Raw genomic sequence first — 17,161 nt, forward strand, 5'->3', positions numbered from 1 at the left:
TAATTCTATTTGCAAATGTTAAATACTCATGTTAGTTCTTCTAAATTGTTTCTTCTATAATTTTATTTAAAATTTTATACATTCATTTAAGATAACATTTTATTAAGTACAATTGAAGAAATATATTAATATATATATATATATATACAATCTATACATGAGTAACAAATAATAATAAATAAACTACGCGTAACTTTTTATTTACGTTAAGCGACATTAAAGTTGTTATTAATAAAGATTAGTATTACAAATGTTTTTTACAGTAAACATTTATGAAATATTTGGTTTGAACACAAAGTCGGTCTAAGTGCATTTTACGTAATTTTGCTATTTTTCGTGAAAAGTGAAATGGCATAATCACAGCTTGTCACTATAAGGCAGATGTTAATAATTGTACAATAGATTTGTTAGTAAAAAGTAAACGAAAGAAAATTGATCAATAGAAGTTTTTAAATAAAAATATGTATTTAGAAAAGGGACGAATCTACAATGTACTACGTACATGCATAATAATTATTGTAACTAGTAAAACATCTACTGAGAGCGTGCAATTTTGTGCATACTATATGTATAATCAATCGTGATTCATTATAACAGTCTGGTGGTCCCATTAAGCATGCTATTTAATCCTATTCTTATAGATAGATTTTTTTTAGTTTTTTGAAAAAGTCAACCTAATTTCGTCATAACTTGTATAGTACTAATAAAGCTTTAAACTTATTATTCCTTTATTAGTAACAATATATAAATTATTATTTTCTACCACAAATTGCACGTAGCTTTAAGCTGCTATTTATGCAAATCACTTTTTCAAGAGGTATAAATGTAATTAATTAAATTAAATAGTTCTACCTACAACTGATTAGTATAAAAAAAATCTTAGATACGTCATAAGGTTTCTCAAGACGTTTAGATCAATTCAAAATGACACGGCATACTCGAGTGTTTAATGGATCAAAATGTTATAGATGAAAAATACGATTGTAAAAGTAATAATAAACGAGCTCTTCCATTGAACGCCATTCGAAGTGGAGCCTGCTGCACAATCATATGTAGTGTTTTGTAACAGAAGATTCCTCACGATCTTCTTCCCTTCGCAGGAATTTTCTACCTTCACATAATTAATGTGCCGAGTTTCCAAAAATTGTTCTAATTCTGTCCTGCACCTCCATTTCAAGGGGTTTCCAGAGAATTCAATAACATGTATTTTTTGCATGTCGCCCAAGTCGCTGGTGAATATACATTTCAAATCATTGCCTTCCAGGTTAAGATAGAGAAGCTTAGGTAAGTGTTTGAAGGCACCAGGCTCAATATATCTGATGGAGTTACCACGTAAATCGAGAGCTTCGAGATTCTCGAGGATGAACCAAGAGGAGCCAACGGTTAAAAGGGGATTGTCCCGAATGGTGAGTCTCTCCAATTTATGCAGATGATTAAACGCGCCTGGTTCAATTGTTCTTAAGCCACAATTCCTTATGATAATTTCATGAACTTCGCTGAATCTCTTAAACACTTCGAAAGGCAAATGTGGCAGATGACCTTCTTGGAACTCTATGGCACCTATTTTATCGGGCAAAGTTTCCAGAAGGTAAATGTTTCCACCGTGGCATTTGTATCTTATTCCCTCAGCCTCCTCGTGCGAGGTACAATTTCCTTCGGGAGTCCGACTAATGGTGGGATATGTCGGCTCCAAAGTTATTGCAGGATAAGTAATGGTCGTTGTCCTCACGGTGGTCGCAGGAGGATATATCATCGGGAAAACAGTCTTATCATGGCATTGCTCGGATTGATCGACCAAAGAATCCCTATCGTAAGGAATCCGATGATCTTCCAAAAATCTTATTAGCTCCGCACCGCACAAACAGCTCCATGGATTTCCGGTTACAGTTAAATCCCTCAAATGTTTTAATCGAGAAGCCATATATTCCACACCTATGCAATTCATGTTATTCTCGGAAATATCCAGGGTAGCTAGGTGAGGCAGCATATCAAAGACTCCGTTCGATATTCTATAAATGTGGTTTCGAGAAAGATCCAAGTGTCGAAGTCTAGGCAAGCCGTCCAAACATTCGGCTGTTATTGACTCGAGGGCATTACTGCGTAAAACTAGGTGTTCCAAATTATTCAGGCCCCAGAATGCGTGATTGTCGATTTTTTTGATGCTGCAATCGTGAAACTCGAGTATCCTCAAGTAATGTCCGAAACGCGTAAACGATTGGGATGGTATCGTTACTATTCTAGATCGCATTATACGAATGGTGTGTACTCTGTACGGAATTGTGTCCAATTTGTAAAGAGAAGTAATGCCGGAACAGGAATAGTATTGCACAGAATTGTCTTTTGGAGTGCAAGTTCCGCCTGGGACGATGGTTGGAGCTTCTGGTATTGGGGTGGTAAATTGAATCGGTGGTCGTGGTCGTGGTCTCAATTCACTAGTAATGTTGTAATAACTGATCGTTTCCTCCAACGATCCCCAGTGGACCGTACCTGTGGTTACCTACAATAAAAGAAAGATTCAATTACTTATCAAGAAATAAAAAAGATAATGATTGAGTTTCATTGCTAGTATACGTATATGGAGGAAAAAGGAACGTTGTAAGATATATTTGAAAACTGGCGATATGAACTTGCCTACACAGGGAAATTGAAAATACCACTAACCTGACGGTGGCGCCATCCGTTGTTGGGCCTCTGAACGTAGGTGATATTTTCGTCACACCGACCGTTGCTAATTTCGTATCCAATATGTTGGTTAGTAAAGTATGAGATAAGATTATTCCGACACTTGCATCTCCAAGTGTTTCCGATTCCTTCGAATCTTTCCAATTTTTTCAATTCTGACAGATCCTCGATGGCCAAGCATGTGAGGCGATTGTTGCGTAGGTCGAGATAACGCAAACTATCGGCCAAACTCCAAAATGCCGTCCTCTCAATGTGTTCAATTTCGTTTCCCGCTAAGATCAACTGCTGCAATCCATACAGATCTTTGAACCAATCAGCGACTATTACCGGAAACCGATTGCCAATCAGAATTAAACGCTCGAGCTTGTTCAAGCCGGCAAACGCGCCCGACTCTATTGAATTTACTTCGCAATCTCGTAACTCTAAGCTCCTCAAGCTGTTTCCAAAACGGAAGAAAGTGTATCGCGGAATCTTCTCCAAAAGTAAACCATTAATTTCGATCCAAGTTGTGGTGTCCGGGAGTCGATCCAACGAAGAGAGAAATGATGTTTGGAATTCATGTCCATGCATTGGCCGTTGCTGCAATAATAATTACTAGTTACATTTCTTACAATTTTCTGCCTCTTGTGTGTTCAATTCGTTATTAATTAATTTATCGTCAAGAATCTCAAGAAAATATCGAGCAAAGCCTCGTAATTCAATATAAGTGTACATTTTTGTTAAACTCTTTTGAGGTTCGCTGTTAAATGTGATGACCATTAACCTCTATTCGCCGTTCTTCATGAAGTGATACGACCAAAGAGAATTAAAAGACAATATTGAAGGAACTTTATATCATCCAAACAATTGAAATGAACGATACAAATAAGGTGAGCAATACATTTTTCGATTTGACTTGAATAGCATAAATTATGCGATGCATCAATCGTATCAAATTACTTACATATATTTGTGGATATGTTGGTTGAAATATTGGTATTTCAACCTGTGTCATACATTGTAAATATATATGCGGTGCACAAGCTCTGCATTGTTCCTCTTGGGTAATTTGTCTTTCCCTGAAAAAACTTTCCAATCTTTGGCGGCACTCGCATATCCATGGATTTCCATCAATTCGAATAGTTCTTAACGATCTGAGTAGCGCCAATCCTTCGATAGGCAAACAATCAAGATCGTTATCACGTAGCCCTAAGGTTTCAAGCAGACGCAACAAAGGATATACAGCTGGCTCTATATGAACTATATTGCACCTGTAAACATCAACAAACATTTAATATGAATTTTCATGTATACAAACACGACTAGTGATAAAATAGCCATGTTTTTTTTTTCTCAAAGATCTATGGTTCGAAAAGTTTGTTTTATTTTATCCGAGATTTTATCTGTACTGTTGCACTCAAAATGGTACAATACATGTAACGTATATTGTAAAGTATTTGAATCAAGTGCAAACTGACGTGTATTTTTCTACACTTTCAGCGCGCGCGCGCCTACTTATTTATTCCTGCTATCGACAAGAAAATACAGAAAAACCAATGAAAAAAACAAAAAAAAAATGTAAAAAATGGTAGCCCAGCTTGCAGTGAATAGAAGAATTTTACAGTACACGTAACATGTATTATACCATTTTGATTGGGAACGTGTAGGTAAAACAAAACAAACCTATGTGAATATAACTATATGTCATCTCAGGCTTGGATTTTCGCGTTGAAATCCCGCAAAGATCAATACTGCATAATGAAAACAACATCGATGTCCATACTGGCAAAAGAGGAAGCATTTTCTTTTGTGTTTCACGCTTCGATAATGCGTAGCTCGTCCCACGAGTAAGTCCCCCGTGTTCTTTGTACGCTTAATCTTGCATAAGTTGACATCACGTTGTTCGTTGGTGCGTTTTATAACTGGGTCATCGACATTACCAAATATACAAATGACGTTCATTTTATATAACAAGTTACTTATGTGCTACTTTCCGTTAGTCCCTCAGACGCGATGCATTAGACTAACCTTGAGATTGGAAACTTGCTCCTCAAAGATTACTATTAATTACCCGTTGTCTTTGCGAATTGAAATTTGATACACTTGGAACGATCTGATTAGACTCAAGTGACAATTAGAAGTAATGAACGTACATAATTGTAGTAAGGGGGAGGAAGGACGCGACCTTCCTGCAAGATACATAATTTCCACAAACTAATTAATCCTTTAGAGACATCAAACTAATATGTCCACTGTTTACCGATCTCTGCATAGATTAACCCACGCGTTTTTTTTTTCTCTTTTTTCATAGACTGCTGAGAAATTCTGTTTCCACCATAAAACTCATACCCGTTTCAGTGATTTGAAAAACAAAAAAGAAAATGAAACGTTGATAAAAAAACTTCTTAGCGATTGCGGAGCGTAGAGAGGTCTGTTATTATTTTGATCGATTTTAACAAATAAGTAACTCTCTCGCGCGGTGCAGATTATTCGTGCCAAATGGAAGAGAAGGCTGTTTATACTCTAGAAATACATATTTGAGCCCACGCAACTCTGTATTGCGGAGTGATCCAAAAAGGGATTCGCTTCGTCATAGCGTAGCTAATTGAACAATGACTAAAAGGATGGTTACCGAAATCGAGATTGATCGTCGAGATGTGAAAGGATCGAGCGATTGGCGGAGCATACCTATCCATAATGAGCCTTCTTAAGTTGTGCAAGTGTTGAAACCAAGCTGCCCTGGCAATGTTGAGCCTGGTTCCGTGGAAAACCAGCCATTCCAGCCGGTCCAATCTGCGGAAAGCATGGTCGCTGATGCCGGCGAAGTGGCAATTATAGAAGGCCAGGCGTTTGAGGTTCTTGAACCTCCAGAAAGCGTCGTCCGGTAAGTATTGGAAGCGCGATACCGAAAATTCGATCCACTCGGTCTCGCTGCTGAGTTCGTTGAGGTCGCTCAGATCACCGTGTATGCAGGCGTAGGCGATCGAACGCTCGTCGTCGGCGATCGGCGTTAAGCTGCATTTGCTCTGCACACCGCCAATTAGGCCGACCAACGCCCATAGTATTATCGGAATCATTTTCTTCCTTCTGCATTTAAGGTCACCGCTGTAACCCGAAGATAAGCCCCTCCCTTTAATACTCCTTTCTTCCTCAAAAGCCTTAAATTATCACCGCGACCCGCTTAACGCTCCAACGACAAATAAAAGCATTTCCGCTAATAATTCGACGAAACACCCCATGCAATGAGCTTGCAACAGTTTGATCCGCTTAAAAGCCGAAAATAACAATTTCAGTAGTAGCAGCCTGTATGTAGCCGGAAGTACAGGGCGCGTTTCTCGCAAAAACTAGTTTAATGCCCCAGCGTTGGATTAGAGGTCAGATCACCAAGCGAATGTGTTATTATCTTAAATTAGCACAAGATAAAAGCGCACACGCACTCCACATTGACCTCTCCAGGTCGCGCGCATTGATAATTAGTGAACGTTTCATAAGCTGGAGCAAGATGGATTTCAGAGCGACGCGGTGATTGTTATTATCAAACTTACCGTATATATATATATATATATATAGTATCGTGGCTTTTGTCTCGTTACGTGAAACGGGAAACGTTTTGCTGTAGCATCGTTGATTCTCACAGATCACTTTTGATTTGACACAGTTATGGGAGGAATATAGGGAGAATAAGGTTAGAGGTAGAGAGAGAGAGAGAGAGAGAGAGAGAGTGGAGAACGCACGGGAGGATATCGCGGATAGGTGGTGAGGTTTGAAAAGGTCGGGGAAGAATAGGGTCAGAGAGTCGAGCGTGCGACGTCGAGGATGGGCGTGAAGTGAGAATCGAAGGGTGCAGCACGGAAGGAAAGAAAATTGAGAGGGAGGACGCTAGATGGGGGAGAGGGGGGAGGGGGTGTGGTGTTGCAGGAAGCACTGGAAGAAGTTTGTATCGCGCGAATGGCCGTGTGTCAGCAATCGTGCTTCGATAGGCCGACAGATCGGAACGACCGAGTGAACTGACGATTGGCGCGCTTCCGCCTTATATAAACTCATAAGGCCAAGGTCGCTCTTGCGCGCTGCAGCCACACCGTGTGTACCGAGAGATCCTTGCTGCATGCGAAACCTATCTTTAGCACGCTTCGCACCGATTTGGCAGGAAAAGTTGCGCGAGGAACGCGAAAACAGAGTCTAGCCTAGTGCGCCTCAACGCAGAAACGTCATACCGCGGAGCCTGCTGTCTGGTCGAGTGTCCACACTAACGCACACTCGGCCTTCCCACCACTTTTCTCCATTTTGTCTCCTTAATCCACCATGACTACCATCGTCTTCCTCACCCCCCACCCCCTCTTCTTCTTTTTCATCTAAAACCCTACCTTTTTTCCTCCGTACCTATACATATATATATATATATATATACACTACCCAGAAAACTCTAGTTGTACTGCTTTTGTTCAACGAATAAAATCTTATGAGCCAACTGTGTTTCTGTGTTTTTTTGTATCACCCTATACGTGTCCTATCTTAACGACGGAAATGCACGATTATTGAATGTATATAGTACGTACATTGTCGAAGGCTCCCTGTGAAGATACGCACGAGCTCCACCTTCCTCCTTTTTAGACTGCCAACTGTATATATTTGCGCTGGTCGAGTCAAAGGTTGGATGAACTCGAATCTCGTGTTTCATCTGTCGTTTTATGTTACGCTGAGCTGTGGTCTTGTTATATTCGCAAAATCTACCTCGATTCTTGGCGAATACTTGAGAAAAATTAAATTACAGGGTGATGTTACCAGTTTTTGCTTCTGCGAGCATCTTAGGCCTCGCTCACTTGGACGAATTTCAGATTTCTGTATTACAGATTCTTCAGGCGGTAAGAAAAGTTTAGTATGGTTTAAAATAATTCTCGATATTATACGGTAAATAAATACGGTAAAATATGGCTCGGGCTTTATGTTTTCCGAGAGTTTCTTTCTTGTAATACGAGATTTAGCTGTTTCATATATAATATATATATGTACGATATCGCATTTGTGGCGGTATATGGCGGTGAAAATGGCAGCGCCACTCTTTGGGTCATCAAGGTCACTCGTGGCAGCACTAATATGAGCTACTTGCCTCCGCAACCATGCCACCTAACACATGCACAAATATGCAATATGTATCGTCTTACGCGCGCGCGTTATGCGACTCTTTTGCATTATCCACTTTTCACACGTTCCTAAATAACGGAATTAACGATTTTTACGATCAAACTTTTACGATTGCTTTATATATATATATAGAAGCAAAGAATTCTTTAATTCCCGCGTTATTAACATTGCCAAGCTACTCTTTTTAATATTGATGTTCGAATCTGCAAAAAATTAATCTTGACGACACTCTTTCAAAACTTCGCGTAACAGAAAATATTAGATCATTTTTGGAAAACGCGTCATTCGCACGGTACAAAGATAGTAAGTTGCGGAAACTATGAACTTGATTTTCCGCGCTATAATTTGGCAGAATTTCAAGGTGCAACGCTGACCGTGTGATTTACAGCAAAATTTTGTACGGGTCGTTTTAAACGAGAGGCGAACCGCTGTAGAAAATCGCGTGCTATTATTAATGACGATCGAATCGTTGAACCGCGACCTTTTGAGGTAATGGGAAAAAAGAGTGGAGAAACGCGTGGTGTTGTGAAAGAGGAGGAACAAAGTATCATTCTCGCATGATAATATTTGCAATGGTTGCGGTTGCGTATCTGCATTTCGCTGAGAATCGTTCGAGCAGCTTTTTCGCCGGGCATCTATCCATCTATACGTCTCGCTAACCATCCAAGCCGAATACCAAAGAAGACGTCGGAGTCGTCATTGCTCGGCTCGGCAGTCTCGCGCGGTCTGTCGTACGCGGCGCATGCACTTCCACTCAAGTCCCCCCTGAAGTAATTCAAAAAACCTCGCTGATAAAGTACATTTTTACATCCTGCTTAATTCACCCACCGTTCTCCTTCCCAATCTCACGGAAGAGCCCTCAATCCCATCGAGTCTCGCCATTGAAAACTCCAAAAATGAGAATATTCGAACCGGAAGTGCCGAAAGCACGTTTTAATAGCAATTTCCGAGGAATTGTCTCGTAAATAGTTTGATAATCCTTCGTTAAAACTCGTAGCTATATAATAAACGAATGCTCGAGCGTCAGTGTTTTTGTATCGGAACGACTTTGACGAGGAATTGCGATAATTACGTCGATAACGCAGATATCTAATAACGAAACGCAATTACAAACTTTACTAACTGCACAAGCACTTGTCTCAGCGAGAATTGAGGCTACAAACTGTAGAATTTTGCGTCGATCTGCATTTGTAGTACTGTTTGTTGACAAGTGGTTCGGGGAATCGTCTAAATCTCAGTGTCTCCATCTCTCGAGCCTACTCCAAGGAGTGAGTGAGTAGAGAGAAGGAAAACGAAATCGTTGGAAGAATTGGCGGGAAAATGGAATTTGAAGAAAGAAAAACGAGTGTTGGTCGATACGATTGGTCGGTGAAACTACGTGGGATGTCAGGAGGCATAATTCTGTCAGGTGGGTAGCGTTAAGAGGTATTTGGAGCGCGAAGAAAAAGCACCTATAAAATGTCGCGAGGAAATTCGCTCGCTCGGTTAGCCAATCGACGCGCTCCTTGCGGCTAATGAAATTAACGGCGATTAGGTCGGAAGGTTACCCAGTTCGTGGGGAGCAAGGTCACGTGGTCAAGCCGAGCGAAGCCGAGCGAAGCCAGGCTAGAGCAGCAAGAAGCTACCATGCACGGAACGTAATTCAGAGATAGCTGCATTCTGCATTATTTATCGTCGAGCCGCTATACGCCGGAAGCCCTTAAAAACACGCTTGTCCCGCAAAACACTTTTTTCCCCCTGGCATTCGACGAACCGTTCTTCGCTAGTTGAAAATCATCTAGCTGGAGGGACGCCTTGCTCGCGAGGTTCTTCAACCTTGAAATTCGCTGCGGCTATTAGACACGGCACCATTCGAAAAATCTCGAGGTAATCTCGTCGGGCGCTACGAACAACGATCGTTACGAGTTGTGCGTGTGTAGAGATCGAGTTTGCCAGGACTCGAGCGTTTATATAGATTCGCGAGTCGTGGTCTTCCGGCAGGGGGAGTCGTGTGTTCTGCAGGCAGAGTTGTAGAAGGAGGAAGGATCGTTCGATGAGAGATAAGAAGGTGGACTGTGCAGGATTATTTGTCCGCGGACAGTGACACGAACGGCGAAAGAGTGACTGATGGAGGGTGAATGTTGCCGCGGATGGGAGTCTCTCCTCGCCCGGCCGGCGCGGCGACTCCGGCGAGAGAGGTCACGTACGGAACGAGATGGAATGGAATGGAATGGAATAGCGTGGCTAAGCATGGACTGCGACTGTGGAGAAGCACAGCACAGCACAGTACGAGCGAGCGAGAGAGAGAGAGAGGGAGAGAAAGAATCAGAGCTTTCGGCGGGTGTCAGGCGTGTCAGCGCGGCGCTAGTAGTTCGCATTCAACTGCCGAATCGCACGCATCGGCTGCGCATATATATATTTTCTCTCTCCTCTTTTTCCTTTCTTCTTCTTCCCTCTAAAATTTGCAAACGCTCTTCCAAAAATCAACGCGAAACACCGTTACTACAGGCGATAATTGGATACTTATGTGCAGGTACGAAATCTCACGAAAAAATTCGACGCACGTTCGCGCGAGTAATTTGAGTTTTTGCCGAGATATCCGGACTTCTCGAGGATACTTTTACAACCACCGTGCTGCTACTATGCTTTGTTCGGTTCGACCCAGCCTAGATAGTACGCATTTTTTTTTCTTCTTCACACAAAACACAGCGGAACGTCGACGAGTCTCTCGCAAGACGGAATCTAATTCCATTGATTGGCTGGCTGCTTGGCTGCCGCCATCCACTGGATTTATACATGTTCGTGGTGGAATTCAGCTCGTTCGAGCAATCTTCGATATAAACGACGACCCTCGTTTCGATCTAATTTTCTACAGCAAGGGCCCAGCCTCGCGAATACATTTGTAAACTCTAATATAACGTAAGCCTCGTTGGTTAACCTTCCAGTTCATCTTTTCGAATGTTTTTCCTGTTTTTGTTCGACTGTGTTATTTGTGCGCTCGTTTTTCCGCGAATCTTCGCTGTCCAAAGTTCTTTCGAAAAATCTTCGCTACATAAGGGACAAACTTCGTTTCGTTCTAATATTCCACAGCAATGATCCTTCGTCCCGCGCATAAATTTGTATACGTAATTATCGTAATTGCGTGCAAAAGCTGCACCGGTCAAGTTGGTCGTATTTTTCCTTCTCATTGACTGTAACAAATTATTATTATTTGTATATACTCGATTGTTTTGCTAATTTGCACTAGCGAACTATGAACGTGACTGCAGTGACACGGTTGAAAAGTGGACATAAAAATAAGAGTCGCAGGGAAGCGAGATAAAAACTTTTGTGGTGGATACCTGTTCGCGCTAATAATTCGTTGGGATCCCAGCGAAAGCGATCATCTTGGAGATAAGTACGGCAAAGGTTACCGCGCCAAGCAATCTACGAGCTCGGCCACTTATTCTTCTTCTGCTTCTATCGCTTTTACAACCTATACTACCACTAACACACAAGTAGTTCTTCAACTCGCTGCTACCCACTAGTCGAAGAATATCGTGAGCGCCTCGCACAATGTACGTGTAGCCGCGAGAAACTGTTACGTCCTGGAGAAGCAAACTTGGCTGGTCTATTCTATAACTCCTAACAGCTTGTGGTCTCTACTTTAGGCTCGAATCTTGATCCTAGATGGAGCATCCTTAAATGAACCAATAAAGGAGACCAGTGTCAAAAGTAACAGGTGATAAATGTAACAATGCTTTATGTGGTCGGTCACATCTGTATTTTAAGCGTAAATAAAGTATACGAGGTAGTAAACATCATCCAGATACCGCTAATAGGTGAGAAAGCGCATCGTTGTATTCCTTCTCCAAGCTGACTTGAAAAAGATTACTATAGTTTAACGTAGTCCTTAAAAAAGCCTTTTCGGACTTTCTCTCCCTAAAAATAAGGTTGCTTATAAAAAAAAGGACGACGAGTACATAAAAATAGCAGCAGGAGAAATATCCTAGTAGAAATCAGTAATTAATGAAAAAAACCAACTGAAGTGAAAAAGGAAGTAAGAGTCGTAATTACTCATAATAAAGACCATTGTGAAGTTGAATAATTACTGAAATCATTATTAAAAACAATTACTAAAAATTGTAAAAACTTTTAAAATAATTGCATTCTCTCTTAAACGTTCGCTGATTTAGAGCAGCATATTTGTCATTTGTCCTGATGACTACATTAAGAAGACAAAAATCTATTTTTATACTCTAAAATAGAAATTTAAAATACTCATTAGTTTGTTTTTTACTGAGGTTTTTCCCAAATCAGAAACTAATAACATAGCACGATGGTCAATGTCACCATTACAGATCGATGGTAGATGAATCCTTTGAATTGTTGGTACTTTGTGCAATGGTGTTTTTACTTTTTAATAATAGATACAACTTCGATTTAATTAATTTTTACATGCGTATAGCTTTTTCCGATTTCTTTAGGTTCGTTTCATACAAGTCACTTTTTATGCTCTGTTTACCTCTTAAAGCGTTTTCAGGATATAAAATATACCCCCGTAAAAATATTTATATTCGTTAAACAAACAATAAACTAATATTTTACGTTGTTTTATTCTAAAAACCTAAATAGTTTTCGTATAACACACACACACATATATATATATATATATATATATATAATATTGGTGAATATACCTGAATAAATTTGACGGGTTTTCAATTGGTTTCGACGTGAAATTCAATGAATTCTTTCCGAAGCGCGTGCAAGATTCGTTAAATTCGCGTTGAGAAGAAGCAAATCAATCGTAGTGGCAGTCTCCCACGTGTTACACATAATATGAAAAACGTTCCAACCTGTTGTTAAATTGAGTCCGCGACATGCTGGAACGTTTCTGACATATTATGGCGTGCTGCGTGGGTTTTGAAGTTTGGATCTGGATAAATGATGAAGAGACCTTAAAACGAAGCAGATACAAAAGCTCAAAATTACTTTTTAACGATTCACCTAATTTTTCTAACGCAACATCCTAGATTTATTTTTACTTCTCTTCGAATTCGTTCCGCTATGGAATTTCAATAAACTCTCTCTTTCTCAAGGACTCGTTATTTGTTGAATTGTGCTTGTTCCCGTAGGTACAGAAGAAATGAATCAATCTTAGGAATCTGCTGCGTAAAACACGTAATATCGAAACCACTCGAATGCATTAAACTGAGTCCTTTGACACGTTGGAATGTTTTAGGGACGTTCGGCTCGATAAATCATCGAGCAGCCGTAAATAAAGCATATATATATATAGTACAATAGCTATATATAGCATAATTTTTAAATACCAATCTAAGTTTTCTAACGCACCACTACAGACGAACTGTAGATGTACGTGTGATTGAATTTTATTCGGTTCTAATTTGTTCCACTGTGGGATTTCAATAAACTTTCTCTCTCTCTCCTGAAGGAAGATTCGATTATTCGTTGAATTTGTCCGTTTCCGTTCAGAAGAAACAAATCGATCGTAGCAATCTCCTACATAAAGCACATTGGAGGAAAAACGTTTCAAAAACGTGTTAAATTGATTCCTTTGAACCGTTGAAACGTTAACTCTATAAATGATCGGGCAGTCTTAAATAAAGCAAATTTAGTACGAGAGCTACAAGATGATTTTTAAACATCAGTCCAAGTCTTCTTATACAACTATGGACGAACTATATATATACATATACACGTGAATGAATTTGATTGGTTCCTAATTCGTTCCGGTGTGGGATTTCAATGAGCTCTCTTTTCTGAATACACGGGATTCCTTGTATTTATTGGCTCGTGTAATCCGTATATCCGTGTCCATCACAAGTCGCGATCCGGTCGATCGTCGCGTTTTAGTGACGAAGGGTAGAAAATGAAAAAATATATGTGTATATATACATATATATACACGCTTCTGTCATATAATCTGACGTCGAGTCATTCTTCGAGCTTGTACCTCGTTCGAAAGGTGATTGGATCGAAATGAGACGGGACCGCACCCTCAGGAAACTTGCCGGTAGTCCAATTTCAAAAGCTTCCTGCGATCCGCTTATTTCAGCTTTTTAAACGGCTTTATTCACCTTACGTAATACTTCATAATTATCGTAACTGTACCAGACACTTTTCTACCGAGGAATAAAGAAATTTGTACGAGTTTGAATTCTCGACGTTTTTTAGATCATTACTAATAATAATAATATAAAAAATTAGGATTAAAATTGACAGCATTATTGCACACCGTTTCTTCGTTTTTTCTTCTTCTCGAAAATATAACAGAAGCGTTAATTTCATCGGCATCGGAACGAAGCTTAATTGTCGAAGATAGCTCTAAAAGGCTACCGTGTCTGACCCTTTGATTCTCGCTAAGCGATACAGTGATTATTATCGGATCGCATGTACATACGAGGCAATCGCAGCAAGAATAAAGTAATTTGTGGAAAAGACTCGATTCCGTGCTCCGCCATCGATGCTATTTATTATATATTAATATAAAACATTTAAAGAAACGTAAGATTTTTTTTCGAAAAGATAGTCGGCAATTTTGCAAAAGGACTAAGAGATGGTTTCATCGTTAAAGGTAGCTCTGTAAAGAATACCGCGTAATCCATTAATAAATGAAGAAAAGCCGGTGGTGCGACTCTCGTGTGGGTCCGGGCGCATCTAAATGCATGCATGCATCACGTGTGCCAGGCCAGTTTGCGCGACTGCTAGTGTGCTCTGGCTGCCTCAGTCCTCGATTAACACTGGCAAATGTGGGCCGCCGTACCCTGACAATAGTCCCAATATCACCGCCACACCCTGCGCGGCTATATACTAACCAACGAAAATCTAACGGCTATGAAAAGAATCACGCTGCTCTGTTGCAAGGAGAGTCATCTATAAACCACTCATTTCAATTTTTTGATCATTCCGAAAATATTCAGCAAGAATTTTTATCATGCTTCATTAGTCTTGGACCGTGAATCATTATTTCATTGTCTTCTTGACGTACAATATAGATGACTCTTGAAAATCAATTTCTCGTGGGTTTTTATGATATATATAGCAATAATTTCTATATAACGTTTAAAATATATATGAATGAAAAATTCTCTTGTTATTTTAAAGATAAATTTTTTTAAGAGTTTCAGACGAGGAAACTTAATTTAATTTTCTTCAATAATGCATACGAGTGGCTTCTGAAAATGACCTCGCAATCCTTTATCAATAGTTAGCCAAATATAATACTAATAATTTATCATTTTTTCAACAGATATTTATAAAAATTCTTTTAAATTTTTCCGCATAATTTTCCCCAAGAGAAAATGGAATTGTAGTAACCAGAAGTATTATTTATAGTTTTTTACCATGTACCGTAAAGAACGCTTGGAAATGAACAGACGTGGAAGGAAGGAAGCGTGTATAAATTTGATCCGCTCGCTCGCGCTACCTGCACTAATTTCATGGCAAGATTACTACTATTTGTAGTAGGGAATAACAACGACAAGAGTTTAACAAGTTTCAGAAGGGCCAATATCTTATGAAGAATTGCATCTGGTGTTTGATATCACGCGACTGGTATACAGTTGTCAGATCCGTACGAATCGCGCGACTAAAACGGTACCGTTTTGCTTCAGTTGTTATAAAGAAGCGTTCGTCTTCTGTTGGAAACGCTACCACGAAGAATCATAGCGAGATTATTACACCCTTCCACGAAACTTGAGTGTTTTTCGCTTTGCAATTGGCGTGCGCATTACCAATTCAGAGCTGAGAAATACACTCCTCTTACCTTTCGTCGAACGTGTGGATGAAAAATGCGATTACGCAGAACCGTTCTGGTAGCGACGGGAGAAAAGCAGAAAAGACACTTCCGGTATCAGCCGCGCTTCGCGCGATTTGCCTTTCGACTTCCAGAAGAGAAAAAAATACTATAGAATATAGTAGTTGGTAAGAAAGCATTGGCCGTGTATCGATGCCACTATTAAAAGTGCTATTTTGAGAATTGTTGCGATTGCAGAGGAGAGCTTGAAGGTCGTTTCCGGTAGCAGACGCGTTCAAAATGATTGGCGTTACCATTTCCAGGAAGGAAAACTGACGATATAGTATAATTGATAAACAAACATTCGCCATGTATCGATAACACTAATGAAAATGCGCTTTTAAGAATCGTTGTGGTGGCGGACAAGAGCTGTAAGGTCACTTCCGGTAGCAGAGGCGGTCCGAGTAGTATACTTCGCCTTACAACTTCCTGAAAGAGAGAAAAGAAGTACGGTCTAGATAACAAACAGTTGCATTCGTTGCGTTTTGATGCCGCTTCGATGAAAACTCCGATTTCAGCCAGAGAAAAGAGCTGGAAGGTCACTTCCGGTAGAAGAGGCTTTTCGAGTAATTCGCCTTAAAACTTCTAGAAAGGTGGAAAAGGAAACATGGTCTAGTTAATAAACAACTATTCCTCGTGCATTCGCAACGCTATAATGAAAAATACGATTTTAAGAATCGTTGCGGCTGCGGAGAAGAACTGGAAGATCACTTCCGGTAGCGGCGTTTACAATGATTCGCGTTATGAGCTATAAGTTGAACAAGGAAAAGAAAAAGAAATATATTTCATTTAACAAACAAAGATTCGTCGTATTTAGATCCTACTGACAAAAAATGCTATTTGGAAAAGCATTTAGGTAAACTTGAGGTGGAAGGACATTTCCGGTAGCAGCGTTTTCATTGATACGCAGTATAATAACTTACAAGTGAAAAAGAGAAGCATAATTCACTGAATAATGAAGAAATCGTCGTATTTCGAGGGTATTGATCAGATATGCCCTTTTGAGAGTCTTGCTGCCGGTTACGGTAACAAACTGGAAGGACAGTTCCGGTAGAAGCGCTCGAAGAGATTCGCGTTACGACTTCCAGAAGGGGCAAAAGGAGCATGGTCCAGTTAGCAAACAAGCATTCGTCATGTTTCGATGCCACTGGAAAGCAAGTAGAGATTATTAGTGCGCTTATTAAACGCCGGCTGCTGTGGTTTTAGCTTTCGCTGTGCAGTGGACGTTCACGGAATATATCTTGCGACGAGAGGGGGAGGAGGAGAGTTTCCTACGTAAAATACTACTTACTCCCGAGCGCCTCGTATGTACAGAGTGTAGTTACGTAACGGGCGTGCATCTTTATTATTGGTCGAGAACCCGTACGTGTTGACCGAGGTCGTTGAACCTTCGCAGACACGCGTACGCGTACCAGAAAAAGTCTTCGATCGTGATCGCCGCTTGCACTCGACTCGGCGAGCTTTATTTTTGATCCTTCGAGTAACGCGATTAAACTCAACGTATCCTACGGATAATAGCTGGAGAGAAGCCGCATTATTATTATTATTATATTGAAAACATAGAAAATTACAAAATTC

The 17,161-nt window shown here is 40.2% G+C and overlaps 2 protein-coding genes across 4 annotated transcripts in view; one reads left to right on the forward strand and one right to left on the reverse strand.

Annotated features, from left to right (window-relative positions):
* Nucleotides 1-8: 8 nt before the first annotated feature.
* Nucleotides 9-6,668, reverse strand: LOC136773932 (slit homolog 2 protein-like). Its single transcript, XM_066727918.1, has 5 exons — nucleotides 6,207-6,668; nucleotides 5,350-5,766; nucleotides 3,626-3,932; nucleotides 2,662-3,261; nucleotides 9-2,497 (listed from the first exon to the last, which is right to left on the reverse strand). The coding sequence occupies exons 2-5, from the start codon at nucleotides 5,736-5,738 to the stop codon at nucleotides 947-949; spliced, it is 2,847 nt and encodes a 948-aa protein (XP_066584015.1). The 5' UTR covers nucleotides 5,739-5,766; nucleotides 6,207-6,668; the 3' UTR covers nucleotides 9-946.
* Nucleotides 3,451-17,161, forward strand: part of spdi (split discs) — a 38,344-nt gene continuing 24,633 nt past the window's right edge. The window contains exon 1 of one of the 3 annotated variants that reach the window (XM_066727911.1): nucleotides 3,451-3,551. In XM_066727911.1, coding sequence (XP_066584008.1) covers nucleotides 3,534-3,551 — 18 coding nt within the window. In that variant the 5' untranslated portion in view covers nucleotides 3,451-3,533. Of the gene's footprint in view, nucleotides 3,552-7,903; nucleotides 9,212-10,204; nucleotides 10,316-17,161 lie in introns of those variants that run through there. The other 2 variants (XM_066727912.1, XM_066727913.1) reach the window with 2 other exon arrangements.

Source organism: Prorops nasuta, unplaced genomic scaffold, assembly GCF_024137725.1.
Source record: "Prorops nasuta isolate Cenicafe-Biocafe unplaced genomic scaffold, Cenicafe_Pnas_1.2 PNAS00005, whole genome shotgun sequence".
NCBI lineage: Eukaryota > Metazoa > Arthropoda > Insecta > Hymenoptera > Bethylidae > Prorops > Prorops nasuta.

Bases quoted from the DNA above. Each gene is read 5' to 3' on its own strand.
- LOC136773932 (XM_066727918.1), bottom strand. From the start codon at position 5,738: ATGATTCCGATAATACTATGGGCGTTGGTCGGCCTAATTGGCGGTGTG. The intron at 3,262-3,625 runs GTAAGTAATTTG...TTATTATTGCAG, and splicing joins CAACATATCCACAAATATAT to CAACGGCCAATGCATGGACA. The intron at 2,498-2,661 runs GTTAGTGGTATT...CTTTTATTGTAG, and splicing joins ACGGATGGCGCCACCGTCAG to GTAACCACAGGTACGGTCCA.